This window comes from Aspergillus luchuensis, chromosome 3 (genome assembly GCF_016861625.1).
Source record: "Aspergillus luchuensis IFO 4308 DNA, chromosome 3, nearly complete sequence".
Lineage (NCBI taxonomy): Eukaryota > Fungi > Ascomycota > Eurotiomycetes > Eurotiales > Aspergillaceae > Aspergillus > Aspergillus luchuensis.
Genome location: NC_054851.1, coordinates 3084601 through 3112405, shown reverse-complemented (window position 1 = coordinate 3112405; position 27805 = coordinate 3084601). Strand labels below are relative to the sequence as shown.

Below are 27805 nucleotides of genomic sequence, written 5' to 3'. Positions count from 1 at the left end.
TGGAAGGGGGGGTCGGGTTATACTTTGCTGTGGTATGGAGTTGGTTATGATTAGTATAGTCCTATCTAGGGAGGGAGTTAGGATAGGACTATAGCAGGGTAAAGTAGCAGTAATATTCAGCATTCACCATGCTTATACCCCTCTACCGCACATACTTTATAGTATGTTACTACTAGGACACTCTAGACTCAAGTAGATACGGAGTGAGCAACTCACTCTCCGACCTTCTTCTCCCTGCATACCACCAAACCAGGTAATCCGTGGTAGAACCCAAGGGAACTAAAATAGATACGAGAATTGCATCTACTTCAACCCAGTATATGAATACGACTATGAATATAGTACTATGAGACATGGGGCGCGGGTGAGTGTAACTCTACCTGGTCACCTATACCAAGCCACTGTTATAGAATTCTCCGTGGTAGATAATGATGTGGTGGCACGGTATCGGCCGTGTCTATTACCCGGATAGGAAATTGATAAGATTGGGCTGCATCTGGCATGATGATATATGTATGCTATGTAATATATGTATATTTGTTTATACCTCGGGCATCATGCAGTATGCAGCAGGAGGAGTTGGGACGGCGAGCAGGGTTTGTTTCAATAGTGCTGCAACCACCATCTAGCCGTAGTGAGTGAGATGATTGTGGCGTTTTTGAATCATTAAATCGATTGCGCCATTCGTGGAAGATGTATCGCGGTTGGCTAGTAGGTCATCACAAGCCCTGTGCTGTGTGGCATTACTGTAGATGACTCAGGGGTCAATATGTTCATAACGCTCTTGATAAGCATCCAGCTCGACGGGGATCAATTAACCGGAGGTGACAGTGACATGAAGACCTAGCTAGCTAGCTATCTGATCCCATTTCGAGCCCCTGGAGAATTGAGCCAAAGTCGCAATCAGTCTGCATATGACAGCGCCATACTCCGGATACGTCGGTCACCGTCCGGTGCTTGCCAATTGGGATGTCATGTTGGACCAGGTGTCCTGATGCCCTGTCGCGCAAATCCGTGGTAGTTTGTTAAGTGGTGTATGGCCCGGTGAGTTCCATACCACATGCTTTGTTTGCTTGAAGCCTGGCCAAGTTTAGATGAGGATGGGGATGTTAGTGCAAAAACCCTGCGACAGGGATTATGCATGGCTGCTGGGAAATATTTCAACATTGGGAAGTACTTTACCCGGATAACGCCAATGGATAGATCGCGTTCAGGTCATTCCATGGTACCAATCGCTCATACATGTAGCGACACAGATGCAAGCCACAATGAGCCGATAAAAAAGTAGTCGATTGAGATTGATGTATGGTCCTAGCCTGGTATACTCATGCACACATCACAGGCAATCTGATTGGCTAATTTGATTCTAATGCACATTCGAACCGGCATATGCAGCAGAGGCGGTAGCTTAATGTCAGTCAAGCAGGTACATATGTATTGCTGCCTAGATACGTATCATACTGCCAAGCTGTACATATGAGAGCCAGTCCATCATCCAAGCAAGTGTGCATATAGCCAGTAGAACCTTGGTGTTGTGAAGGCCGAGTATAGCCAGCTGCCACCCCCTGTGCTTATGTTCGGTCAGGTTTGCGAGAGATACAGTGGACCACACAACATACAAGACGCTATTGAGTCGAGGAGGTCATAGACTCAAACCCCGTACACCAAATACCGTCCATAGGTATATGTTTCACCGCAAGTTCTCAGGTGATCGGATAATGCTCCCCATCTGAATATGACCTAACAGGTAGCTTGCTGCGCTGCTCCCATCATGAGGCTACTGAACCAGCAAAAAGCAGACATTTAGTAGGTTATTTACCTTGGCGTTCCCTGTGGCGTCCAAGCAGATATGTTGTTCCACGCAGGAGCTCGGGAGTATACCTCTGGCTCGGACCCATGAAGTTTGGCTACGAGGTCAGATGGCAACATGCAATCCCGAGTTGTAATAGACTTTCTCGTCCCCCAAGTCCGAACCGAGTGTTTCCGAGATACCCTTGTCTTGGCTTGGCTTACATGTATTGCTATTGGTTTTTGAGAAACAAATCATCGCATTAATCATGCAGGCGAACTGTCACGGCCGGGGGGAAGAAGGAATGTAGCTGATCGCCAACATCAACATCAACATCAACCCGCACCAAGGGGGTGGGCTGGGCCACTGTTCGATTGGCCCATCATGATCAACGTCGCCACCCTTGAGCTTTTCCGATATGTTTGTTTGCTTTACGTCGCAGATGAGTTATGGTTAGTGATCCACTGGTGAGGCTGCCTGGAAGCAGTTGCATATCAGACCGCGGCCCGAGCGGGCCTACGGAGATTCGCGGGATGTTCAGTCCGTAGATGAGGACCTTACGCGTCTTGAGTCAAGAAGGCTGCGGTCTGAGAGGAAGGACCAGCTGTAATGGATAGTCGGGTTGCGGATCTCGCCACGAAGATCAGCCTGACTGTGTCGACGGGCTGGTCAGTCCGGCCGAATATCAAACAACGTTGATGATTCCGACCAGTGAGAGGGCGCCTGGGCGTAAGGATGACCAAAGATGATCCAGTAAGTAGATCCAATGTTGACTGGCCACTGAGCGCACAGACTCACAGTGGCCAAATAGATCTCGCAGCAGCAGTACGAGCATCAGCACCAACCTCCATCCGGAAGTTGAGTCAGGTCAGGCCAACTTCACCGAACCTTGATGTGGTAGTGGCTCCTTGGCCTTTCCAGAAAACTTCAAGTAAGGCGGTAGATAGTTGGAAGTTGGGATTCTTTGCTTCTTCAGAGACTCTTTTGACTTGTTCGTTAGTGAAGATGCAGCCCCGCAGGAGCCCCACGAGGATGAGACCGGGTAAGGCGTATTATGTATCTACAAAGTATCTAGTAGGTATACTATTCTGGTAGTGGATATCTTGAGTAAGTAGTCTTGGGTCAGGCTGAGAATGAGGCAGTGGAAGTGGACATGGTTTCACATGGAAAAAACAAGACCTTGATTTTCATATGATGATGATGTTATGGTAATAGTCATTAAATGAATGGGAGAGAAAAATGTTGTTGATGGCTGGTAGTTGGCAGGCCAACCCATATTGAGCTTCCTTCAGTTTTCCTGCTTGGGTGGCCCCACTTGCAATATCAACAATCAACAATCAACAATAACAAATCTCAATCATCGCAACTTACCAAACATGCAAAATAGTCGCATAGCATATACAAGAAGATGTCTACAGAGACCAGTATTCATCATCGACCACTACTATGAGCTGTCACACATCATCTCATAGTTTCCTTGTAGCCGTTTGAACTAACTACGTGACATCTCTTAGAGGATCGCCCTTGTTTCACTTTTCTCCACATGGTCGGTCTCACTTATTCTGCATGCCATCATTCAGACTATCGATAAGGTCAAACCTGGCACCTGTCAATTTAATCATCTACATAGATACAGAATTGAGGTAAACCAAAATTGCCCGACCCAACAACAATCAATCAACCATCACCAACCTCATCAAATTTATTTATCTATCCAACAGGGATCTTTGCACCACAATGCTCACGCGTCCCCCTCCTTGGGACTTCCATGCAATGCTCTCTCTCGCCCCTCCCAGTTGCCAGTGCAACCGCCCGTGTTGACGCTTCAATCCTCCATCCCCAGCCCCTCAGTAATTCCAGGCCTCCACTTCAGACTGGACAAAGCTTGCCATGGGTCCGCTAGCGATGACGATGGCTTTAATCAAATCTTTCTTCCGGCGCCTCTAGAGACTAGCGATCATCTAGAACCGGGTCCGATCGGCCGTAATTGAGATGCAGCCTGTTGTCGCTTTCTTTCCCCTGTCAATATTACTGCCTCCTCGCGCAGCTCTTCACTTCACCACTCCTCCCTCTATCGCCTGTTTCAAGGTTACTTTTGTCTTTTGATTGCAATTGTCTGGAGAGATCAAACCCTCAAGGAGAAACCCCGTTTGATTCAGATCGTCTCTAACGCTTCGTCTCATGCCGGCCGGTCTGGCCCTCCAGACGCGCCTTTGCTGAGTCGTGCTAACGAGCTAAGGATCGACCGTTGCTCTAGATGCATCGCAGTCAGTCTCAGACTGCCGCATTCTTGTTGACGCAACTTAAAGCTCTCGCTAATCCCCATGGATGAATGTCTCTCGAGACAACACGGAAAACGCAGGGCTGTTGGCGCCCCCCTGGTGCCAACACTCCTTGTCCTCCTGCTCTTCGCCAGTCCGGCTTCCACAGCCGTCCCATACACTCCCTCACAACTCTTCTATTCCTCGACTAGCAATGGGTCGTTTGCCTACCTGCTACAATCAACCGGTACGAGTCAAGATGCCTCCACCGAATTCATCACCTGGGATGTTTCAGGCGAAATCGACACAACAAGCCCGAGTTACAATATCTTGATGGACCCACTACCCTTTCAACTCAACACTCAGTCCCCTGCTTTTGTGCCTGTTATCGATCAGCATGGAGTGATTAAGATGTATGTAGGCAATTGCCAGGAAGCTTTGGACAAGGGTGAGCTGTGGCAATTTACACCGGACAACAATAGCTCGATTGGTGATGGGTCATGGGAAAAGCTCTCTGTGAAGGAAAGCGGGTCAAACGACAACGTGGACGCACCGAACTATCTCTCAGCAGGCTTCGCATATGCCTCCACCAATACCTCCGACAGCTCCCTCTATGCTTTTGGCGGGATGTGCCCCTTCTCGAATGCCTCGGAAGCGAATTGGATGGGTAGCGCCAACTACTCCCAGTCCATGGTGGTCCTTGAGCCATCCGGTTCGGGAAAGACTGATGCTTATGATGCATCCACCACCGGCGATCGCGCACCCCCGATTGCAGAGGCCGGCTTTACCGTGACTCCGTTGCAAGCCACTTATGCATATTCATCGAACGGTGAGGTGCGCCAGCAACAGGATTTCCTCCTGATTGGTGGCCAAACCCAGGATGCATTCATCAATATGTCGCAGCTTGCCGTGTTCTCACTGCCTCAGAATAGCTGGAGCTTCGTCACAGTCGACATTACTTCTACCTCCTACAAGACCGAGCTTGCTGTGAGGGAAGTTGCCACGGTAGAGCCGAGGTCGGGGCATACAGCAGTTCTTTCCCCAGATGGCAGCAAGGTCATTGTGTACGGGGGCTGGGTGGGGAATACAAGCATTGCTGCTCAACCGCAGCTAGTCATACTGGAATTGGGAGAAACGTATGGAGGTTCTGGTGATTGGACTTGGAACATACTGTCAACTGAGGATACGGAGACCACAGGAGGGAGCGGTCTTTATGGGCATGGGGCAACGATGCTGCCTGGTGGTGTGATGATGGTGGCAGGCGGATATACTATACCGCAGTCGTCATCATCCTCGTCAAAGCGTTCAACTAAGCAATCTCAGCCCAACTCACAGGTCTATCTATATAATATCACCTCTGAGGAATGGGTCTCATCCTACCGGAATCCTGAATCCATCGCTAGCCAACAGGAGTCCTCCCAGTCTGGCTCGTCAAAGACATGGAAGACTGGGGTCGGGGTTGGTGTTGGGCTGGGAATTCCTGTGGTTGCTGGTCTCGCTATACTCCTATTCTTCCTCTGGAAGAGGCGCCAAAAGCGCCGCGTGCGAGATCAGGAGCTCCGCAAGCTAGCCTTGGGGGCAGAAAGAGCCCACTTCTGGGGTCAAGGGGAGCCTTTCATGGCGAGCAGTATCCACAAGCCCTCCATGAGGGAGGCCGAAGTCAGAAGTGACTACCCTTGGATGGGCAATAGTGGATCTGGCCGACCATTCAGTTGGCAGGATACAGGCGATGCAGTCGCAGAAAGCACTGGTCTGCTCGGGGATCCTAGTCCCACAACTACAGGTCGTTCTAGTCTGAGCGCCAGAATGTATCGACCCCCTACGCAATACAGCGAGTATAGAAGGAGTGATGCCACAGGCGATATTCACCCGATCGATGAACGTGAGGAAGATGAAGCCAAAGATGCCGTGGGCGTTTCCACGCAGAAAACAATCGACAATTTCCGGGCTGAGTCAACAATCCTGACACCCTTGAGCACGACCGTATGCGGAGACTCATATGCTGGTGGCTCGGCCGGCCCGTCCGACTACATGGCTGGAGTTGGCTATGACAGAGACATGCCTTCTTCGCCAGATAAGGATGAACGGACATCTTCGAATCTCTCCGACTCCTCGACGTCGGCCAAATCAATCCCTCAACCTCGCATGGCCAACTTCAGCTACCCCGCGAGTCAAGCAAGTAGTGGGCGCCAGTCTCCTCAAAAGTCCGTCACAATTTCGATCCCTAGTCGAGAGCCAGCCCGAAGCAGACCGAACAGTGCAGCGCTTTCATCCGAGAAGCGCTACTCTTCTGACTCCTACTCCACCGCTCACACCTCGCTCTCCCTTCGACAAGCTGAAGGCGAGCACCTTCTTCGCGACAACCCTGAACCGACCTCCCCGCTCGACTTTTTCCCCAAGCCTACCACCTTCCCCAAGCAACGCACATCCGAATGGATCGGCAACAACGTTCGCAGAGTCCTCTCCCTAACGCGGAGACGCCCAGCAACGGACACAGATCCAATCACAGCACCCCTAGCCTCTGGTATCGACCGAAGAGGCACGGTTCTCGGTCCTTCCTCATCTTCTACAGGCCACGGCCTCCCGCGTCGCTCCGTCAGCGCATCAGCTGAACTCTTCAGACGCAAGCAAGGTGCCAAAGACTGGGGGGCAGCCAACCGACTCTCACGCAATATGGAGTCTCAGGCTCGGTCCTCACGGGATGACACCGCCCTGCCCTCCTTCCTAGACCTTGATCCAGACAGTGACGACGATTGGGACGTGGAAGGTGCTGCAGAAGGTCGTCGCGTTCAGGTAACCTTCACCGTACCGAAGGAGAAACTCCGTGTTGTCAACGCTACTGCAGGCGAACTAGACACATTCTCCGAGAAGTCCGTCAGCAGAAGCAATAGCGATGCCGCGAAGTGAGCAGCGCTTGCTTCTTATTCCATTCGTCTGAACACCCAGTTTTGCGGTGATAAGCTTCTTTCGCCCTTTTCTTTCTCTCATGTGAGTATCTGGTTGATACATACATCCATAAATACCCACATCCATACATATATTACATACGGGTTTTTGATTGTTGATTTGTTTGATAAGATATGATACCACACTCGTTACACATTTGTTGTTACCTTTCTATTCTGATAGTTGGTGCCTTTTCTCTTCGTTCGATGTCTTTATGCAAACGGTTGGATGAATGGATTGAACGATGTCAATGAGGTCGTGGGATTGACGAAGCTATGTGTCGAATGAACATGAATGAATTTGAATGATACTTACAACCTACTCCTCCTTCCGGTATATTTCACTTTCTCAAAAGTTTCAATTACCGATTACGCCAAGTGGTTAGTTCCTAGATAGTGAATTACTGTTCGATAACAAGCGAGGTTATTATGAAGATTCATCTGTTATAGTAGATACGAACGTAGAACGCCTTTTTGATTTGAAAACCAGACCCGAGAAGAAATCTATACGAACATAATTCAAGAAAAAGGTAGGGTGATATAATATACCGAAGCAACAAATATCAATCAGAAAAGAAGAAGGGAAAAAAAAGTCATTAAGTTGAGTTTCTGACTTGAGACATCAAACATCAGCCGAACATGACGTACGTCACTGCATTCTAAGATAGAAAATGAAAAAACCCCGCATGCATAGATCAGTCCCCAAAGAGCCAATCGTGATAATTTTAGACTAGAGACCCCCGAACCCAGAACAAAATAGAAATAAATCGAACCACTACCTATTTAAGCGCTGTGGCCGTTGGTACCCAGAGTGGGACGCGTGGGCAGGGTCTTGGGCAACGGGGGCAGGAGAGACTTGGCGCTCTCGCGGGAGTACTGAGCCATCAGGGCGTCCATGACGACCAGCGCGGACATGGCCTCGACAATGGGGACGGCGCGGGGAGTGACGCAGGGGTCGTGACGGCCCTTGGCTTCGAGGATACCCTCGCCGAAGTCGTAGGTGGCGGTGTTCTGGGCCTGGCCGATGGTGGCCGGGGGCTTGAAGGCAATGCGGAAGTAGATGTCGGCGCCGTTGGAGATACCGCCCTGGATACCACCGGAGTTGTTGGTCTTGGTGGTAAGGCGCTGCTTCGTGGTGGTGTTGGTGCCGAGTTGGGTAGGGACATCGGAGACGATGAAGGGGTCGTTGTGGATGGAGCCGGGGACCTCGCAGCCTCCGAAGCCGGAGCCGATCTCGAAGCCCTTGGTGGCGGGGATGCTGAGCATGGCGTGGGCGAGCTTGGCCTCGAGCTTGTCGAAGCAGGGCTCACCCAGACCGACGGGGACGTTACGGATCACGCAGGTGACGGTACCGCCGATGCTGTCGTGGTTGTCGCGGAACTGCTCGATCACCTTGGTCATGCGCGCGGCGGCATCGGCGTTGGGGCAGCGGGTGGGCGCGAACTCGTCGACGGTGGTACGGGTGATGGTCTTGAGGAGGTTGAGGTATTCGGGGTTGGTGGAGGCAGTGGGGTGCTCGGGAGTAGGGGGGAACAGGTGCTCGTTGCCAACGGAGGAGACGAAGGCGACAATCTCAACGCCGTGCGAGAGGCGCAGGTACTTTTCGGCGATGGCACCGGCAGCCACACGGCCTGTAACCCGGGGAAGATTGTGTTAACGGCATTCCCTTCTGGAGATGAGCGGTTCACTTACCAATGGTCTCACGGGCACTACTGCGACCACCACCGCTGCTGGCCTTGACGCCGTACTTTTCGAGGTAGGTCAAGTCGGCGTGACTGGGGCGGGGGTACAGGTCCATGGTGCTGTTGCCGTAGTCCTTGGGTCTCTGGTCCTCGTTGCGCACCATCATGCCAATCGGAGTTCCCAGTGTAACTCCAAACTCCGTTCCGGACTGGATTTCAACGCGGTCCTTCTCATTACGAGGCGTCGTCAGAGCACTCTGGCCGGGACGTCTCCGGGTCATCTGGGGCTGGATGTCGTCCTCGGTGAGTTCCATTCCTGGGGGGCAGCCATCGACGATGCAGCCGACGGAGCGGCAGTGCGATTCACCGTAACTGAAAAGAGAGAAAGAGCGCGATTAGTATGTGCATGTATATGGACAGAGGTGTTTGTGTCTGTGTGGTGGTGATGGTGTGCGATGTCACCATCATCATAGACTGGGGCTGACTCAGAAGACCTACGTGGTGACCCGGAAGTAATCACCCCACGTCGACATGGCGGACGGTGTTCAATTGATTGATGGGGTTCGGAGGGAGAAGAGAAGGTGGGATCTGTAGGGAGAGGATGGGAGAGAAGTCGAAGAAGACAGGGTATCGAGGGAGAACGAGGCCAAATAAGAAGAATGGAGGGGAAAGGAAGAGGAGGAGAAAAGTAAGCGAGGGGCAGACGGAAAGAAAAGTGAAGTCTGGATGGAGTCTCGGAGAGAGGAATGGCACGTCGGGCTGCCACTTTGATCGTGTGCGGTTTAGCTCCCGGCGAGATCGGCCTTGTTCCTTGGCCCCCATTGGTCAATCATCCTCTCCGACTGTAGGTACCGTTCGGTCTGTTTTGAAGGTACGCCTGGTATCTTGCATTATGATGATACTTACAGTATTGTCACCATCTTCTCTTTCTTTCTTTCCCTTCCTCTCTACCTGTTCTGGACTGGCCATGAGTTGCTCGGCAGCTCTCTCTAAACCCTCCAATGCGTCTCTTCTCCTCTCGAGCAACATGCTGGCTATCGTCGCTCCGAGTTCCCCAGCCCAGCACCAGCCTGCGTTCTAATGCCGTGCGGTGGAATTCCTCATTCTCCGCCGACCAATTCGCCCAGCTCGCCAGTCGCCAGTCCTCCCGGCATCAAATCTACCAATCTCTCTCCACCGATCCCTACGTGAACCTCTCCATCGAACACTTTCTGCTGGAGCATGCGCCCGCCGACTCGAGCATCCTCTTCCTATATATCAACCGACCGTGCGTGGTCATCGGGCGCAATCAGAACCCATGGCTCGAGACCAACCTCCGAGTGCTACATAATGACCGCGGAACCGCGGAGCACGGAATCCACTCCTACAACGACACCGAAGATGCGCTCTACGTCCGACGACGGTCTGGCGGTGGTGCCGTCTTCCACGACGAGGGCAACCTCAACTACAGCGTGATCTCCCCGCGACCGACATTCACACGCAACAAACATGCGGAGATGGTCGTGCGCGCATTGCACCGTGTCGGAGCGACCACGACCAGCGTCAATGACCGCCACGACATCGTCATGTCCCTCGATGAAGGGCAATCCCAACCTCGAAAGATCTCCGGCTCAGCGTTCAAGCTCACGCGACACTGCGCGCTTCACCACGGCACCTGCCTACTCGATTCGCCCAACATCAACTCCCTCGGTTCGTTCTTACGATCGCCCGCACGAGACTACATCAAGGCCAAAGGTGTGGAAAGTGTGCGATCCCCCGTCGCCAATGTATCATCCGTATTCGCCGACGCCTCCATCCCATTCGGAATCCAAGACGTGATCGCCAATATCATGTCGGAGTTTGCAGAGCTATACCAGACCAATCCGGATGCTGTGCGCCGCGCGCAGCGTGCCTATGTCCACGACGCAGAGCTATACGCAGGAGACGACTGGGTCGTCGGAGCGGTGGGAGAAGCCCAAGGCTACGAAGAGCCCGAGATCAAGAAAGGCATCGACGAATTACGAGTGAGTTGCTGCTCGATAACCCTGACAAGTCAAAGCCAAGAAACCGTAAACTAACACAGTATTGAAAATTTGCAACAGTCGCTGGAATGGAAATACACGCAAACGCCCCAATTCATCTTCTCGACTTACCCCGTGGAAGAGGACCCTCGCGAACGCCCCGCCCTTCCATCATCCCTACCTCCTTCTGTAAGATGGCGCTTTCCCTTTCTCTTGGCATCAGTAAGCAACAATCTATAACTAACCCAACTAAACACAACACAGACACGTGTGTTTCTCCGCCTCAAACACGGGGCCATCCTGGAAAGCCACATCTCCGTCTCGTCCGATTCCTCCGTCGGCTCGGAGCAGGCTGCCCGTCTGCAGGAGGCACTCAAGGGGCGTAAGCTTCACGAGATCCGGCCGACCCACTGGAAGGAGATTCTATACGAACAGTTGGGGGCGGAAGAGGATGCAGCTACTATAGAGGAACTCGCTAGGTTTATTGCGACTAAACTTGGGTGGGTCTAGATACGAGATTACCCTTCTTCACTTCATATTGCATCGCCTACTTCATGTACGATAGATTACTATGTTGCTATAGACTACTGTATGCTATGTATACTACTCTACAGTTCTGTCTGAAGATTAGATTATGTGCTATCGCATCTTATGGCTTTCTGAGTCCACTATGATCTACTATAACGGTCTTGTCTTGGGTCGGGTTTGAAACATGCAATTGCTGACAATCACGCAATGTCGGCTACGGTAGTTACTGGTCAGCTCACTAGAACCCGTGATGCACATACAGAAAGGAACAAATTCAACATACTACATAATCTACCTTGGGATAGTCACATTGTATGATATTCAGTCATCATTCATAAGTCGTATGTATCCTACCTGCTATGTACAACCCCTCAAACACCCGAAACAATCTCCACGAGGACCTAAGATGAAGTAGGAAACGAAGAACAGAAGTACAATAACCCCCACAATATGCGACCCGCGTATGAACGGTGTGAACAAGTTAAATACAATCAAAGCACAGCTAACCCAACTCCTCTAGTGCAAGCGCTGAAGATGATGCACCCTGGAACAGAATGCGAAAGTAGAAGCACAAGAAAGAAAATTATGACAAAAGCAAAAAAGATCAGAAACAGGCCTATTTCAGGCCCCGAGTCGGGAATCGACGAAAGCCCTCGCCTTGGAGTTTCGACTGGCTCCGGGTGACTCGCCGGGCGGGCCTATCTTCGAGACTCAACCCTCCAATTCCGGGTCCCAGCTCGGTTCGTCGCGGCGAGAACATCGCCTCGCTGGCAGCCCGTCCGTACCGGATATTCCGCACGGTGTTGCTAGTAGCAGTGGTTGCGGTAGTCACGGTTGTCTCCGTGTCTGAATCTCGATCGTAATAATCTGAGGCGTCGGAATCGTTCCCTTTTAGGCTTTTGAGACTGAAGCTGTGATCCTTGCTGGAGGAACCGTCGTATGGGGAGGGTGCAAGCGAGTAGTACGGCTCCGGCGATTGTGTCGCAAAGCTAGAGGTAGGGAGAGTAGAAGAGAAAGAAAGCGGCGGCGCAGACCGCTGAGAAGAGAATGATTGCAGGGGTTGGTTATCGATTGCCGGTTGAGGAGAGTGCCCGGGATTCTCGCCATTCGATGGCGCGTTATGCCCCGATTGTTGTGGCTGAGGACCAGTACTGCTTGCCCTGGCTATATTGTATAGCGAGAGCAGACCCAGCGCCTCCTGAACCGCCATGAAGACCAGAAGCAGCTGGCCGTATCTGTCGAAGTAATGGCGCTCGATTGACACTCGCGGCAGGTTCCCGCCGAGGTGGACAGCTGCCACAAGCTCCGCAAAGTAAACAAGAATTTCCATGCCGTTCCACTGCACGATAGGTTGCTTGAGGGCCTCCAAGAGAGCGAATCCAGCAATCAGGCTAGCACTGCCCAGAGAGGCCACCTCTACATAGTTCCCTGGGATTGACAAGCGGTCATACTGTGAGAGGACCCAGGCAACGAGTGAGACAAGTAGCAGGCCTAATCGAAGATATTGGTACACAAAATAACCCCGCAAGTTGGCAGACTGGCGAGAGTGTGAGTTCGATGATTGATGGCGAGACTGCCAAGAGCTGTCCTCTTCATCCTCGGGCGACTTGATAGTGAAGGTTCGGTCAAACAAACTTTCGAGTCCGGTAGTCGCAGCATGGTCGCTCACAGGGAAAAACTTGGGAGGTGCAAACACCGAGTCTGGGCTGTTTTGGTTGCGATGCCATCGGAGGTTTTGAGTAGGAGTGCGGTGGAATGGGTTGCGTTCAACGACTTGTTCGATTGGTTTCACACGCTGAGCGGGTTTATTGCGCAGGTTCCATGCGGGTGGCTGTGGTGCAGCAGGAACGGATCCATAGAAAGGCATCGGCCCATCGAGCACGGACTTCTGATCCCTTTGATGAACGCTGACAGTCGGTGTGAGTTCGTGCTGCACGGAGGGAGTCCAGTCCATGTCATCCGATTCTGGAGGTGGTGTGGGAATGGTTGGGGTCTCGAGGGCTGCCCGCGGTGTGGTCACCCTTGGGGTGCCTAGCTTTTCGAGAGGGAAACGAGAGGTGCGCTGCCGAAGATTGGAGCTTGGGGTCGAAAACTCCTGTCCGGTAGTCGTAGAGGGCGGAGGGGAAGCTTCGGTTCTGCGGTTTGGCGTGGCTGCGGGCGTATCATCGGTCCAGTCTACCAATGGCCGGGTATCGTAGCGCACTATCCGCCGGGAGACCATGACAGACTGAGAGATTATTAGCATGCTGGGCTCAGATAATAGTTGTCAGATGATTAGCTCACCATAATTGTGAAGAAGATCATGAAGAGATGCAATGTTGGTGGCAGGTCTGGTGGCAGTCCACTTGATGACGGATCCCTTAAGACGCCCCAGAAAGCGCATCGCACCACCAAAATAATGAGCTGAACCTGGTAGTACTCTCCTAGTTTGACGAAGCGACCTCCTCGCCCTTCAACCTTGAGTCGCAATTTCGGGTTCCACCAAATGGACAGGATGCCTGCAATCAGCGCAAGACCGGCGTACGGTGCCAGGTCTATTGAGCAATGGTTCGGCACGCGGCGGGTCTCGAAGAGAAGGTTCACGCAAGAGAAAATAGAGGGCGACATCGAGGGGGAGTCAGGATCCTGCAGCGGTTCCCACTCCTCAACAGTCAAAGCACTCCACACATTCCAGCTAAGTTGACCAGCAACACTAATCCAATAACCCAGAGCACCAGCTAAGACCAACAGGTTCCTCCAGTTCCATCGACGTGCTTGCCGAGCGGCCCTTCCAGCTTTACTCCGGTCCATCATACGTCTCAGGTGGTCTGACTTGGCTTCATATCCTGCCTGACGTATGCGTTGCTTCACTCTGGGTTCGCATTTGACGCACACCTGCGGATAACGCTCCTCTAAGTTCTTGCGAAATTTGGGGTATTCCTTCTCATATGCGCTGTAGTTCGGATCATCAGATGACGGAAAATAGGACGCCAAAGCGCTGGTAAAGAGGTGTTGGTTTCGAAGACACTGGGCGCAGAATAAGCTGGAGGCTGTGAAGTCGGTGGATTCGAACGGTGGGCTCGATGCCCCGGGACCGTAGACGTCTGGATTTGTTTCTGCAGCGGGGGGATCCGTGATTTCTCCTTTCTATGAAGCGCAACCGCCGAGGCAATTAGTACTTAAAATCTTGCTTGACGCCTGGATATACAAAACACGGGACTTACCTCATCCAGGTAGTTAACGGCTTCGCAATGTTTGCAACGCCATTTGCGGGCAGTATCGCTGTCGGAGTGGGCCGAGCGACGCCCGCAATAAAAGCATTTGAATCGCTTAGCGAACAATGAAGCCATCTCAAGCCGTGTAGGTGGACATTGATGGCGGTGACGATAAGAAAATGGGATGGACGATGGGGGGAAATCAGAGGAAGGAGTTAAGACAACAACACCAAAATAATCGCCGAGACTAGCACGGACCACGTGCCTGGATAGTTATCCAGCTTCCAGATAGATCCCCAAGCATCGAACGCCCCCCCGCAACAATTACTCCTCATTCACTTGTTGCTCTCCAGCTATTGTCGTAACTAGCTATGGGGTTGGTTTGACAAGGTTTGAAGAAGAAGTCCTCCGCCTTTTAATGCGCTGTCACTATATACATAGAGTTCATTCGTTCCGCCGGCCGCATGCGACAACTGCGACAACCCTGGAACCTGCCACATCCTCAATAACACATCTTCGGTTCATCTCAAACAATACATACAGCAACCTCTCAATCCCATGGAGTCATGGCTATCCTGGACTAGCCTCTTTCTGGCTATCGGCAATACTGCCATAGCCTGCATATTTACGCTCATTGTAAGCAATTCCCTGCACATCATCTCCCCTATACAACCAAAGCTAATCCGCCCACTCGATAACTTTCAGGTCCTCATCTACGCTCTCGCCAAATCACAAAACAGCCAAGTCCCCAAATGGCGCCCACGAAACTCCCCGGTTCATCTTCTAGTCGTCCTCGGTAGCGGCGGCCACACAGCCGAGATGTTCTCTATGCTCCGGCGCATGAACCTAGATCCGTCCAAATACACCCATCGAACCTACATCGTAAGCTCTGGGGACAATTTCAGCGCGACGAAAGCTGTTGAGTTCGAAACAACCCATATAAACCATCATGTCAATTCCAATGCCAAAACCGCATCACCAGAACCCTCCTACACTATCGTCACGGTACCCCGCGCCCGTCGCGTACACCAATCCTACCTGACTGCGCCTTTCTCCACACTGAACTCCTTCTGGTCCTGTCTCTCGGTCTTGCGTGGTCTTCATCCGGACCAGAGCCGGCATTCTCGCCCAGCATCGCATCTATCCCCTCCATACCCGGACCTCATTCTCACCAATGGCCCTGCCACCGCGGTCTGCGTCATCGTTGCTGCCCGGCTACTTCGTCTATGGCTGTTCTTGTGCGGGCTCTTTTCTCCTTCTGCGCCCGGAAGAAGAACGTCAGAAAGTGACTCTGCAACCGTGCCAGTGCCGGGTACCTACCAGCTGCGCACAATCTTCGTAGAATCGTGGGCTCGCGTGACTACATTGAGCCTGTCGGGAAAGCTCCTGTTGCCTCTGACCGATCGATTTCTGGTCCAGTGGCCCGCATTAGCAGGGAAGAAGGCGTGGCCAGGAATGAAGGAGACAGAATACGTGGGTACACTTATGGATTGAGTGTCCGGTGTTGTATCTCCGGTTCTACAAGTCTTCAAAACTTCGATTGCTTTCCGGTGTCTTGCGATTTGATCTTAGCCTGTTGTATCTATAGACATATCATACATGATACCCCTTGAACATTCAAAATAGACCGTCGGGTCATTCACCATGTTACCTAGCAAAAACAAGCTGTCGGGCCCTACGGGCGATCAGTCGGCGGCGGGACCACATCGAGGGGCCGAACCGAGGTATACATTGGAGGCAGTAAGGTTGGACTCCCCTCTTTTCAGTCTTCTGCATTGACCCTGGCAGGGTTGACCTGAAAACCGATTGTTCTTGGACAATGATAATACCATAATAAGACTCACTATACTGAATAAGACTGAAACCCCAGTAGCAATCTTGGGCCTCATAGTAGAAAAAGCGCAGCTAGTGCAGGTGCATCACCCCCTCCAACCCTGCAAGTAGACAAAAAGACCGTAAGTCACGTACTAGTCGGACGGAGGGTTCCGCAGCAGGCATTAGTTAAGTAGATGAGCGCCGCCGACATAAGCTCCGATTGACCCCGCTTCGTCAAGTACTTATCTACTACTTCGGTGTCCTCAGTTCGGCTCAGCTCTGCTAGGTCTGCTTCGATCGGTTCCGTCAACTATCTAGCCATATAATCATGTATTCTCTGCGAAACCGCGTTGCCCTTATCACGGGCGGCTCACGGTATGTTCCCTCGCTCCGCTGTGTTTACCTTTTGGGGGGCATTTAATAACGATATGTGACATTTAGAGGGCTGGGTGCTCTTGTGGCCCAGAAATACGCCGCCGAGGGTTGCAATGTCGCCATCAATTACGCTTCGAGCAAAGACGCTGCTGAGAAATTGGCCGCGGAACTTCAAGAGAGTTACAAGGTCAAGGCTATTACTATACAAGGTGTACGTTGTGACGAGTGTCATTGACGGAGTGCTGGACTGATATCGTGGCTGTATCATTTAGGATGCCGGTGTTCAGAATGACTGCGTTAACGCTGTCAAAACCACCATTGATCAGTTGGGGGGCCTGGATATCATTGTTTCGAACGCAGTGAGTCGCTACTATCCCGGTCCGTGACAGCAATAGGGGAAAATTGACTGAACGCATGGCCAGGGTTGGACCAAAATGACCAAGTTCAATGACTTGGACGCTATGAATGACGAGGAATGGGATAAAGTAGGTGTCACAATTGGGGTGGATCCTGTAGAGGGTCGCCGTGATTTGCAAGGCTAACGGATTCCTCAGTGCTGGTCAATGAACGTAAAAGGCCATTTCTATCTTTTCAAAGCAGCACTGCCCACATTCAACGCAAACCCCGAGGGTGGCGTGTTCCTGCTGACCTCATCCATTGCGGTAGGTCCTCTACGAAGGTCGCATGGTAAGATGCGCAAGTGTTGACCTGCAAGATAGGCCGTTACGCCAACTGGAAGCAGCTTGCCATATGCGATCACTAAAGCAGGAGGTAAGCAACCCGCAATAAACGCTTTGCATCCCCGTTAACATCAGCAACAGGACTGCACATGGTGAAATGCCTTGCACACACTCAAGGTAGCAAGGTCCGCGTGAATGCGGTTCTTCCTGGCCTTCTTTTGACTGAATGGGTAAGTAGCGCCATCGCAGTTGTAGTGAAGCTTGGTCGCGGCAGAGCTAATGTGGACGAACCATAGGGCCAGCGCTTCCCTGCCCAAGCAGTTGAGGGGTGGACGGCAAAGACAGCCCTTAAGAAAGTGGTAAGGCTCTTGACCAATCCATGCACGGTTTCCGCCTATTAACGAGGTCGTGAACAGCCTGAGCTTGAAGACGCTGCTCAAGCATATGTCATGCTTGCGCAGAACTCATCTATGACTGGGCAAGAGATACAGATCGGTGAGTGCTCTTGCTTTTGTTGTCTACAACAAAACTAACTTTTCAGATTCCGGCTTCTCCTTCAAATAGAGATAATGTGGAGCCTTGCGAAGTAGACTTTGTGATGTGGCATTGGGCACTGGAACGGGTAAATATTAAGTGCTAGAGCTGGTATCATGACGTTAGCAAGATAGAACACATATCAGTTTACTTTTATCACCAGTCCCCTACACAAGAGGGTTGTAAAACGGCGTATAGCCCACTTCACCGGAGTAAAATGTCCGGTCGCCAACCATCCGAGCCTTCAGAGCAGCGCGAAGAGCGTCGGCATTCGGCTCGCCCTCCACCTTCATCTGGTGTACTTTGATGAGCTTCCCATCTCGCGTGAACACGTAAATGCCCTTTCCCTTTGTAGAATCGATGGGATGCGTGCCATCCACGAATGGCAAGCCTGGGACAACGGAGAACTTGTTGCAGCCTTTGAGTGGTGTTACTTCTTCCAAATTGGTGAAGATAACTCGCCGGTGTTGGAAGGAAGGTTTTTCACTGGAAGTGTTGTTGGCAACCAATGCCTTGCTCCAGAGTGGACCCAAAACGCGATTCCTTCTGCTGATGTCCAGGGAGGACCAGTTTTGCCAATCTATATGCCTGTCCTCCGGCTTGATCTTGGCCGCATGGACCAATGGGCCGTCTCCTTCAGAGGCTCGCCAGCCCGCATCTTCCACCGGGGGAACAAAAAGACCTTCCCGTATACCCTTGACGAGAATATCCGCGCCCTTCGGACAGACTAGATTTAATAAATCTGGTACCGTGCATGCATCGGGATTGGGAATGTCGAAGCCAGGGGCTGGGGTCTGCGCCAGGATAGTGCCATGATCGAAGTGCTTGAGATCAAGCGTCTGAAGGGTGACACCGGTCTTAGTTTTACCGGCTAACAAGGTATGATGTAGTGGTGCAGGGCCCCGGAAGCTTCAAGTATTGTGTTAGCGGGGTCCGTTCGTGGGTAATCTGCGACTGCATACTCGGGAAGCAACGATGGATGGACATTTAGACCTCCATACTTCGCGCCGTTGAGAAGCCGCGGAGGTACGAACAGCCCAAATGAGACGGCAATGATCAGGTTTATAGGGCCACCGGGTAGCGTAGGCGGCTAACAGTGTCAGCACGTAGCCATAGCAGGTATCAACAGCTGCGAGTTACCGTCCAGCCTCGAAAAGTATCTATCTCGTGGATCGGAAGCGACAACTCCGTTGCGGCCGCTTTGATGGGAACTGCAAGATGAAAAAAACAATTAGCTGCGCGAACAACTTGTCAAGCTTGCCTAGATAAGTACCCTCGCGGATCTGCTTCAGCCCTCTTCCAACCTTCTTCCCTGGCCTGCAAACGACATCAATTGAGGCAATCCGATCCGGTCTTTTGACATGTTCTTCATGGAGAGCTTTCAACGAAGCTATGCTGAAATCGTCAGATCCGCAAAAGAGAATCCGGAGTGGGTCGTAGGCCTTCGTCGCAAGGCATCTATGTGACAAGGATGGGAAAAGACCGGCTCGTCTGTAGGTACAGAGAGCTCCAGGTCCCCGCAAGAGAAACATGGCCAGCAATTGACGGCAGCGATGTGCGGGTGACGGAACAATCAAACAGTCGCATCCGCAGCAGCTCCGGCAAGTTCGCCGACTTCCCATCTCCACCACGTGATGTCACCGCCGCCCACTACTCCAGTCCGTCTGGTGACGATGAGTGTTTCTCACCCAACTGCACTTCCTCACTGTGAGCTGGAGCTCACGGTTCGATGGTGCAATGCCGGAGAGTGATTTAGCGTCAGTGATTCCTGCGCAACTGTCGTTCCTCGCTATATACAACCCCCGCCTCGGTCCGACCGATGAGACAATCCGCGACCAAGTCGTCTTCTATACATCTCGATCGGGTCGATCGCGCCGACGTGAAGGCTCCGCGGCTGACGATGGCGACCAACACTCGAACGATTACTGGAATGAGATCTTGCGACAGATAGGACTGGCTCAGGGCATGGTAGGCTTTGCCAGGTGGGATTCGCTCTACATCGTGCCACCACAACTGGCGCTGTACTAATGATCCTAGGGACTTTTCGCAAGGAAAAGCAGTCGATTACGTCGAAACCGAAAAGTCGCAGATTATCCTACATGAACTTGAGAAGGACTGGTGGATTCTAGCTGTAGGTAGACTTGCGCCAGAGCATCACATCAATAGCTGCTGAGCTTGTTACAGTCTGTCGACCTAACTCGCCTCCCACTTGATCAACCTAGCACAACTTCCTCTCAGCGCGATGCCTCGTCTCCTTCATTCAGCTATTCCTCAAGGGAGATGTCTCCTCCTGCTCTGCTAATACAACAACTGCGTCGAGCTCACTCTGTCTTTCTCCTCCACCACGACTCGACACTTGACGCCTTATACAGCCGTGTTGGCAGGCCCACATTTTGTGCTCTTATCGATGCTTTCTGGTGGAGGTTCGCATGGAACTGGGAGGTTCTCTTAAGCGGAAACCCCGCTGTTGACATATACAATGGCATCAAGCTCTCCGCGGGTGGTGAACTCGGAATCGGCGTTGGCGAAGAAGAGTGGGGAAGCGGGGAGAGGGAAGTTTTAGAGGACTTTGTCGCCCGCACAGATGGTCTCATGGACTTGGTTGTCTCACGATTTGGTGATCCTGGCTCCTCTGACAAGGAACTGGCAGCAAACACCAGACCGGGAGATTCGCTAAACACAGGTGACGGCGAGGATCGATGGCTTGGCTCGGGAGCCTGCCCTAGGCCGGCAGATGGAGTTATATTCTCAGGAGTCGGAGCAGTCTCTAGGCCATCCCTCTTGCGAATCTCACAATGGATGGAATCAATCTATAGATATGGCGCCGACGCATACGGAGTAGGCGAAGACCCAAGCTCACCACGTCGTCGGAAGCGGCGAAGAAAGCACCGCAGCAAATTAGCTGGAAGCGATCCCACCAAGCAAACGGTGGCGGAACCTCAAGCTACGACACCCGATCGCCCTTTTTCTCCAGGTATACCACCTCCACTGGTGGTTGGAACAGCGGAGTCTCCGCAGGCTCCACAAAAGTCGAGCTCACATACCAGTGGCGAGAGCTCACCAGTAGGGAGCGATCGAGGAAACGACTGGATAGGCTTCAGGACAGAGACATTTGTGAAATATCTTACTCTTGGCTATGGCTCGTCTTGGGGTGTCTCGTCGGGAACAGCCAGTCCACACCCGCGAGTCGAGGCTATCAAGCGAGAAGACAGGCCGATGAGCCCAGACAAACAGACGGATTTGTCTACTGATGCCCCGGGAGCCATTAATGGGGACGATCCTCAGCCCAGTGATGGCAAAAAGATTCAGAGCTGTGGGAAATTTCTCATTGGCCTGCTTTCTAATACTGACAATCAGAGCGCACCTATGCAAGAGGGCTCTGACCCAACGGAAAGTCAGACAGGGCCATCACAGAATAATATAAACTACAGACGCTTGCACATTCAATTGTCAGAGTCTACGGAGCCGGCTCTAACAGGTAAGGGATTCAATGTGTGATTAAACCGTCCACAGCTAACCAGCTTCGCCTAAGGCTTGACAGAACTGCAAGCAGTAGTCTATATTGTATGTCTTCCCCATACCACACACAGCCTTACTACCTGAACTAACAGACTTACAGCATCAACCATTCATATATACATTTCTATTTGATCCCGCAACCCCGACTCTATCCGACCCGACGCTATATCAGACCATCAGCCACCAACTCAGCCCGCTCCACAAGTCTCTCAGCAATTCCACATCACCTGCCACCGCAGAACTTCGCATTTCCATGTCCGATAACGCCCTCGACATCAACAAGCGATTCTCCGGCAAAAGCCAGCCCGTCTACAATCTAGTCTACGATCAGACAAACTTAACTATCCGCTCTTCAATCCCGAACATACCAGACCTTGGGTCCACCGTCAACGAACCCCGGGATCCAGCCACACACCCATGGTCGCGCGTCGAGAGCCTCAATATCCATCACCGACTCTTAAGCACCCACCTTGAAACCCGCTCGCGACCTCTCGAGGTCGAAAGAACCTGCAAGACCAGCCGCGGCTGGTGGATCGTCTGGATCCGAATGTCCGAACCCCCCAGACAAGAACAAGGGAGCACAGCCTCCAACGCCAGTGTCCAGACCAACACGGAGCCGGACAGTAACAATGCCCCCCTTCAGGAAGCATTCATCGTCCGCAGATCCAGTGATTCCGTCTCTCCATCCGGCCACGCACGCAACAGTAGCAGCACTCGGTTCTTCCGCGATCTAGGCGGCGCTTCATCGCCGGGATTGCAGGCATCGCGGACCGATACAGGACCGGGGAAACTTGTCGAAGGGCTGGGCCTGGACGCAAGACGATATATTGAGAATTTACTCAGCTTGAATAGATAAGACACGACATGATATATATACATTTACGAACCATAAAGAGACTCGATTGGTACTTATCCTTCGATAGTCACTATCTGCAATGAATATGGTAGACCATTCACTCTGCTCGGTATCACCACTTCTGATTCAATTGAATCATGAACCAATCAGACAAAGGAGAATAACAACTGTAAGTACTAGACTTTGAACACTGTGGCGAAGATAAATAACTCACTATCCACTCAAAACGAAGATCATACCCACAGCCAATGAACCCACCTACAAGCGAGGCGAAAAAAGATGCACGCTTCACACGATACATGACTCGGGGTAAGAAGAAGCATGAGATACAGTGAATTGGATATTCAATATATGACAGGCAAAGAAAATGAGTTTGTCATGTGGTTCTGATTCGATAATCCATGTTCATTTTGAATTTGTCATGTCAGATTCACAATATATACGAATGAGTAAGTACCTAGTAGTACATATAGTAGAACACCCAGTGATTGAATTATCTTTCAGCATTTATCTAAAAAAGTATATGTATATAAGCTCAAACTACACCTACTACTTACTATGAAAGAAGTACATAACAGTTATGTAGGGAAGAAAACCCAGGTACAACAATTGTGTAGATAGGATAAGTAGTAGTTCGTTACCCCTGAAAACGATTAGTCCCGTAAGTCACATACAGAACGCTGGTATGTATGAAAACAATTGAAATTGAACGGGATCATTACATACCGCATAACAACTTAATTCCTATTTCTATCACATACTATATATCTTCTGCTTTATAAATATATCTACTATCTATCTATTTGTTCCTTGTTTTCCTCACTACTATCGAATTTCCATATATAGATGGAGAAACCGGGATGAGTGGTCGTGGTTGAACTTACGTCTTGACTTCTATCTAGTCCGGCTAGTGTTACTATCATTAGACGCTAGCTATCAGTGGATTGGCATCTCCCCCCCTTGGCTTGCTGTCTACTATCCACACCCCCCCTTCCCTGTCTGTAGGCTGCCGAATATCGCTATGCTAGGCTATGGAGTGTTGCTATTTGAGGTAGGTCAGAAAGTACGGATGCTAAAATAGACGGTCATACTATGAGAATACGCAGTGCATACGCAATAGGATCATCACAGTACGCGAAAAGAGTGGGAGAAAATGGTGGATTAGTAAATAGTAACTTAATAGGCGTGCTAGATATTCCTCATGTCTGCTCGGGGACCATGACGGTAGAACATGCTGCAGTGCAGGTTCGACTGGATAGGCTGCAGGACATGTAGGAGAAAACCAAGCCAACGACAAATTCCATGCATTCTCTTTAACCGAAACAGGGGGAAAAACAACAGAAATGGGGGATAAGACTGTGCTGAGGGGAATCCGTACAAAGTGAGAATCGGGATTCCGATTCTCGACTTCTTTTTCTTTCCTTGGACCGGATACATTCGAGAGATTTGACTGATGGGAGAGACGTGAGACGAACACATTCCCCAGTTGCTCAATTCCCGATCTGCAGTACTCGGGGGTAGCGAGGACGTTTGCTTTGAAGGCAACCTGGCGCCCTTCTTGCCATAGTGACCGAGAACCATCCCGTTAGGCGCCTATGGAGCTGGAAACCGATAGGAAAGAAAAAAAGAAAAAACCCACGAGGTTATGAAGACAACGCCTCCCTAGAAAATCAAATCAAGTCTGCAAAATAGAAAGTCGACCAAGTGCATAGCCAGATATCCCATGAAGCTCATGTGCCCGTGATTGAACATTATCCACACTCGCATCCGGGCACACATAGTGGAACACGCCAACGGTATGACCCCCTCTTAATAAATAGTAGAAAACCAAAGGATCAGACGCTTATCCGTTCATATAATCTCCGCATGAAACAGACCTTTTGCGAAGGAGAGAAAACTAGTTTACAGGATAGTGCACTTCTTCTTACTCTTATGAGTCTTCGTAAGAAGGGCAGCCCGGGTGGCAGCCTCGAAGACCTCGCGGACACCCTCGTTGGTGCGCGCAGAGCACTCAAGGTACTTGTAAGCACCGATCTTCTTGCGAACCTCCTCACCCTAATCGCATATTAGCCTCTATGTCGGGGGATGATGCATCGTTTTGGTCGTGTGCCACATACCTGCTCAGGGGTAACCGGCTTTTGGGAGGTCTTGTGAAGCTCCTCGATGGTCTTGGGGTCGTGGCGCAGATCCATCTTGCAACCAACAAGGATGATGGGGAGTCCCTGACAGAAGTGGAGGACCTCAGAGATCCACTGTAATGATATTAGTTATCTGGAAAGCAGGTCCTTTGCCCATCTACCCGCTAAGGAGACCAGGCATGTTGCGGAGAACTAACCTTCTCCTGGACGTTGTCGAGGGAATCGGGAGAGTCAACCGCGAAACAGATCAGGATGACATGGGAGTCAGGGTATGAAAGAGGACGAAGACGGTCATAATCTTCCTGACCAGCCGTATCCCAAAGGGCAAGCTCGACGTGCTTGCCATCGACCTCTACGTCGGCGACGTAGTTCTCAAAGACGGTAGGGACGTACACCTAAAGCGTGATAGGGTCAGCTTAACAGAAGCGGAGTGCTTGTTGACTGGAAGGGTAGCCAAATATCTCGGGATGGCCATGGGAGGGTGAAAGACGGCATTAAGGGTCAGGTCAGGAGGGTCGGTGGAAGCTAACCTCAGGGAAGGTACCCTTGGAGAAGACGCTGGTGAAAAAGAAGAAGTCAGAGTTAGTTCACTGCTTGATCCCTATGTAGCGAAATTGGAAGAAGAGAGGATACTCACATCAAAAGACAAGTCTTACCGCAGGCACCATCGCCCACGATGACGAGCTTGCGGCGGATTTCAGCCATCTTTCAAAGCGTGGAGGATTAGCAAAGGACGAGGGGGAAGAGAAGTCGAATAGAAATAAAGGTGCTGATGTGGTGAAAGAGTGGCCAACGACAACGAGCGAGGTGGGAAGCTGTTGTTGCAGGAGTGGATGGATGGGGGTGTTGGATGGGGGAAGTTGAGAGTAGAGAAAGGGACAAGTCAGGCGCCCGAGGAAAAGGGTTATCACGTACGGTGCAGGGGAGTCGTAGGCGCAACGGGCGCGGACTAAAATATTCAGGGAGGGAAAGGCAGGGTGAATGGCCGAGCCAAGAGTTTCCAGTAATAAACCCAACAAACGAGTTTACGAGGAAAGAATGGCACGAAAGGTAGAAGAAAAAAAAGTTCCCAAAGGAACAATGATGAGGAAGGGAGGAGAAGGTTGTTGATAGAAGGATGGAAGAGAAGAGAGGGAGAGGGAGAGAGAGAGGAAGAGAGGAGAGGGAGAGAGACAATGCTTGGTGCAGCTGGATTGGTACTGCTGCTGCTTTGCTGCTGGCGTGTGTATGGGTCAGTTATCGGCGGTTGGCCCCAGGGCTGGCTTTTGGCTCCTCCTTCGTTTGGGCGACGTTCTGTTCTTTCGTAACTTCGTTTCCCCCCCCGTCCTTTCAGGTGAGGCTCCCTGTTCCCGAAAAGTAGGGTGACTAAGGAAAGGAACCTGACCAAACCCAGACTAGAAGGGCCTGAAACGGTTGGCAAGCGACATTTGGCCCAGCCCCATCCACCTTTTCTGGTGAAAATGCTATGTGGCTGTGAAAGCCAGTTACTTCTTTTATTATTTTTATTTTATTTTGATTTGATTTGATTCAGATTATGACGATTCTATTTTCCACCCACTCTCTCTCCCCTTTCACTCCAATTTCCCCATTCATGTGATTCTGTTATTTATTCTCTTTCCTCCCATCTTAGACACACGCTTATTACTGTATGTAGATGACTACGGAACAAAAGGCAAAAAGAGAAAAAAAGAATAATAAGTATCATACTTGGAATGACGTGATATGCTTTCCCAGTCCCCTCAGTAGGACACAGTACAGTTTGATGGCTTGTATCGCATTGGAATTTACAAAATGGTTTATGGGCCAACCAGATGAAAGATGTCGGATAATCTTTCCACGCTCTTTCTCTTTCTTTTCTTTCTTTCTTTTCATCTTTACAATTGCCATCTCTCCTTTTCTTCCATCAATTTACCTCCTTTTAACAGGCACCGAATTTGTTTCGCTCGTGACCCAGTTTCTTTCCTTCGTACAATGTTACTTAGCTGCCTAGTTTGGTCTGCCTTCATTCTCCGTCGAAGCCACCGTGGCTGAAGACTAATGACAGGGTGAACGCAGTAATAATCAACATTACCTACGGGTATCAGTGGCACTTACGTATTGTCGTGGCCCGTGTTTACGACTATGTATTCATTCCCAGGCATTCAGCCCAGTCAACCTTCATCCAATTTCTTCCCCTGTAATAGTTGAGCTCCTTTTTGCTGCTATTAAGCTCCAACCTAACTAGTTCTTCGGTCCATCTCGGCTGCGTAGTGGTAAGTTAGTAGACTAAGCACTGAATAGTTGTCAGTCGTTAGACTGCATTGCCTTAGCCTGCTTCAATATTCCGCTTGCTTATCTTCCGAACAATTTCGAAGAGGGGAGGGGGGCAACTGCAAAAGTAAAAAGGTAAACAAAAATTGCCTCCTACAATTGAGGCCATATCATCGACAATATAATTCGTGATAGTACTACCAGTAACATGGTCCATTCTACATCCGCAATAAAAGAACTTCCGTCGACACCATAGTTACCGTCACCATAGTCGGAGAGAGCCTAGAAGCCTGTGGGCGCCCCAGAGACTCGGAGCTGTCGGCTGTGGCTCCATACTTCTCCTAATCGGCGGTGTCGCGTCTCCCTCCGGTTGTCTGGGTAAGCTGCCACAGTATTTTGTAACTTATGTGTTCCTCTCGCTTCCATGCTTCAGCATTAAAGATAGCGATAATCAAGCCAGCAAATTCCAATTCCTCGATTCGCCATACTCATTAGGGTCTTCCCTGCATGCTACCCCAGCTTTCTTCCTTGGACAGACATACCGGCTGGATTTCATCTATGCATCTTGAATCACTCATTACATCGTGCTACACCACGCATGGAGTACTCCGCCCCAAGAAATAACATCATAGTCTGCAGCTCGCAATGATGTAGACGGCTGGTGGTGGAAGGGATAACCCAAAGACGATAACCCTGCAGGCGCCCTATCTTTACGCTGATTCGTTCCATTGTGGAAGTCTCGATAATCCAAGACTGGGTGTGTAGATACCTGCTGTACGGTCTGCATTGGCGATCCGAGTATAGCCAGGCAGCGGTCAGATTGCTTTTTCAGCGAACAACTCATCACCAAGCCAGCCTTTCTGTGGGAACTATGGAGTAAATATGATGATATTTCCTGCAAAGTGCCTTCAATTTCCAGAAGAATGACAGACCATCGGCACTCAAGATAACCATCGGACCTTCCGAGGGGATTAGGCTTAGCCTGGAAGGAGTAACCAAAGGTACGTACTTCTGGTGCGGTATGACGGTAACCTTCCAGACCCGCTAGGGGGGAGATGCTTCCTTCAATTACCGACAGTAAAGAGACGTGGCGGTGCAATTGATCGCCATGCTCTTTACCAAACATGGTCGGTACGTATATTCCTCCAGCGCAAACGTCATCTTTGACTAGAAGCAGGCAACTCCTTTATCTCTCCCTATTCATGAATATCAAAACAGATCGAGGATCGAAAGACGCAG

At 50.9% G+C, this 27805-nt stretch overlaps 10 protein-coding genes across 10 annotated transcripts; 5 read left to right on the top strand and 5 right to left on the bottom strand.

The window, feature by feature from the left end:
• Positions 1–4113: 4113 nt before the first annotated feature.
• AKAW2_31036A (uncharacterized protein) lies at positions 4114–6957 on the top strand (the record flags this gene model as incomplete). The annotated part of the gene is made up of 1 exon (XM_041687616.1): positions 4114–6957. One exon carries the CDS (start codon positions 4114–4116, stop codon positions 6955–6957), a length of 2844 nt encoding a protein of 947 aa, XP_041541483.1.
• Positions 6958–7778: 821 nt separating this feature from the next.
• Positions 7779–9210, bottom strand: ARO2 (bifunctional chorismate synthase/riboflavin reductase [NAD(P)H] ARO2; the record flags this gene model as incomplete). Its single annotated transcript, XM_041687615.1, has 3 exons — positions 7779–8626; positions 8688–9049; positions 9176–9210. 3 exons carry the CDS (start codon positions 9208–9210, stop codon positions 7779–7781), a joined length of 1245 nt encoding a protein of 414 aa, XP_041541482.1.
• Positions 9211–9678: 468 nt separating this feature from the next.
• On the top strand, positions 9679–11187 carry AIM22 (putative lipoate--protein ligase; the record flags this gene model as incomplete). The annotated part of the gene is made up of 3 exons (XM_041687614.1): positions 9679–10680; positions 10759–10866; positions 10942–11187. 3 exons carry the CDS (start codon positions 9679–9681, stop codon positions 11185–11187), a joined length of 1356 nt encoding a protein of 451 aa, XP_041541481.1.
• A 634-nt stretch (positions 11188–11821) lies between these two features.
• On the bottom strand, positions 11822–14534 carry AKAW2_31033S (uncharacterized protein; the record flags this gene model as incomplete). The annotated part of the gene is made up of 3 exons (XM_041687613.1): positions 11822–13432; positions 13489–14331; positions 14409–14534. 3 exons carry the CDS (start codon positions 14532–14534, stop codon positions 11822–11824), a joined length of 2580 nt encoding a protein of 859 aa, XP_041541480.1.
• Positions 14535–14957: 423 nt separating this feature from the next.
• Positions 14958–15893, top strand: ALG14 (glycosyltransferase family protein; the record flags this gene model as incomplete). Its single annotated transcript, XM_041687611.1, has 2 exons — positions 14958–15035; positions 15105–15893. 2 exons carry the CDS (start codon positions 14958–14960, stop codon positions 15891–15893), a joined length of 867 nt encoding a protein of 288 aa, XP_041541479.1.
• Positions 15894–16542: 649 nt separating this feature from the next.
• On the top strand, positions 16543–17565 carry AKAW2_31030A (SDR family NAD(P)-dependent oxidoreductase; the record flags this gene model as incomplete). The annotated part of the gene is made up of 7 exons (XM_041687610.1): positions 16543–16589; positions 16656–16800; positions 16862–16948; positions 17012–17074; positions 17144–17251; positions 17309–17360; positions 17411–17565. 7 exons carry the CDS (start codon positions 16543–16545, stop codon positions 17563–17565), a joined length of 657 nt encoding a protein of 218 aa, XP_041541478.1.
• A 405-nt stretch (positions 17566–17970) lies between these two features.
• Positions 17971–19335, bottom strand: FMT1 (methionyl-tRNA formyltransferase; the record flags this gene model as incomplete). Its single annotated transcript, XM_041687609.1, has 4 exons — positions 17971–18712; positions 18766–18893; positions 18944–19014; positions 19077–19335. The coding sequence occupies 4 exons, from the start codon at positions 19333–19335 to the stop codon at positions 17971–17973; spliced, it is 1200 nt and encodes a 399-aa protein (XP_041541477.1).
• Positions 19336–19540: 205 nt separating this feature from the next.
• On the top strand, positions 19541–22178 carry AKAW2_31029A (uncharacterized protein; the record flags this gene model as incomplete). Its single annotated transcript, XM_041687608.1, has 5 exons — positions 19541–19785; positions 19841–19934; positions 19988–21281; positions 21336–21367; positions 21423–22178. 5 exons carry the CDS (start codon positions 19541–19543, stop codon positions 22176–22178), a joined length of 2421 nt encoding a protein of 806 aa, XP_041541476.1.
• A 1902-nt stretch (positions 22179–24080) lies between these two features.
• On the bottom strand, positions 24081–25021 carry rho1 (Rho family GTPase RHO1; the record flags this gene model as incomplete). Its single annotated transcript, XM_041687607.1, has 5 exons — positions 24081–24233; positions 24296–24430; positions 24514–24711; positions 24847–24874; positions 24954–25021. 5 exons carry the CDS (start codon positions 25019–25021, stop codon positions 24081–24083), a joined length of 582 nt encoding a protein of 193 aa, XP_041541475.1.
• A 2122-nt stretch (positions 25022–27143) lies between these two features.
• AKAW2_31027S (uncharacterized protein) lies at positions 27144–27692 on the bottom strand (the record flags this gene model as incomplete). The annotated part of the gene is made up of 1 exon (XM_041687606.1): positions 27144–27692. One exon carries the CDS (start codon positions 27690–27692, stop codon positions 27144–27146), a length of 549 nt encoding a protein of 182 aa, XP_041541474.1.
• Between the last annotated feature and the right edge of the window lie 113 nt (positions 27693–27805).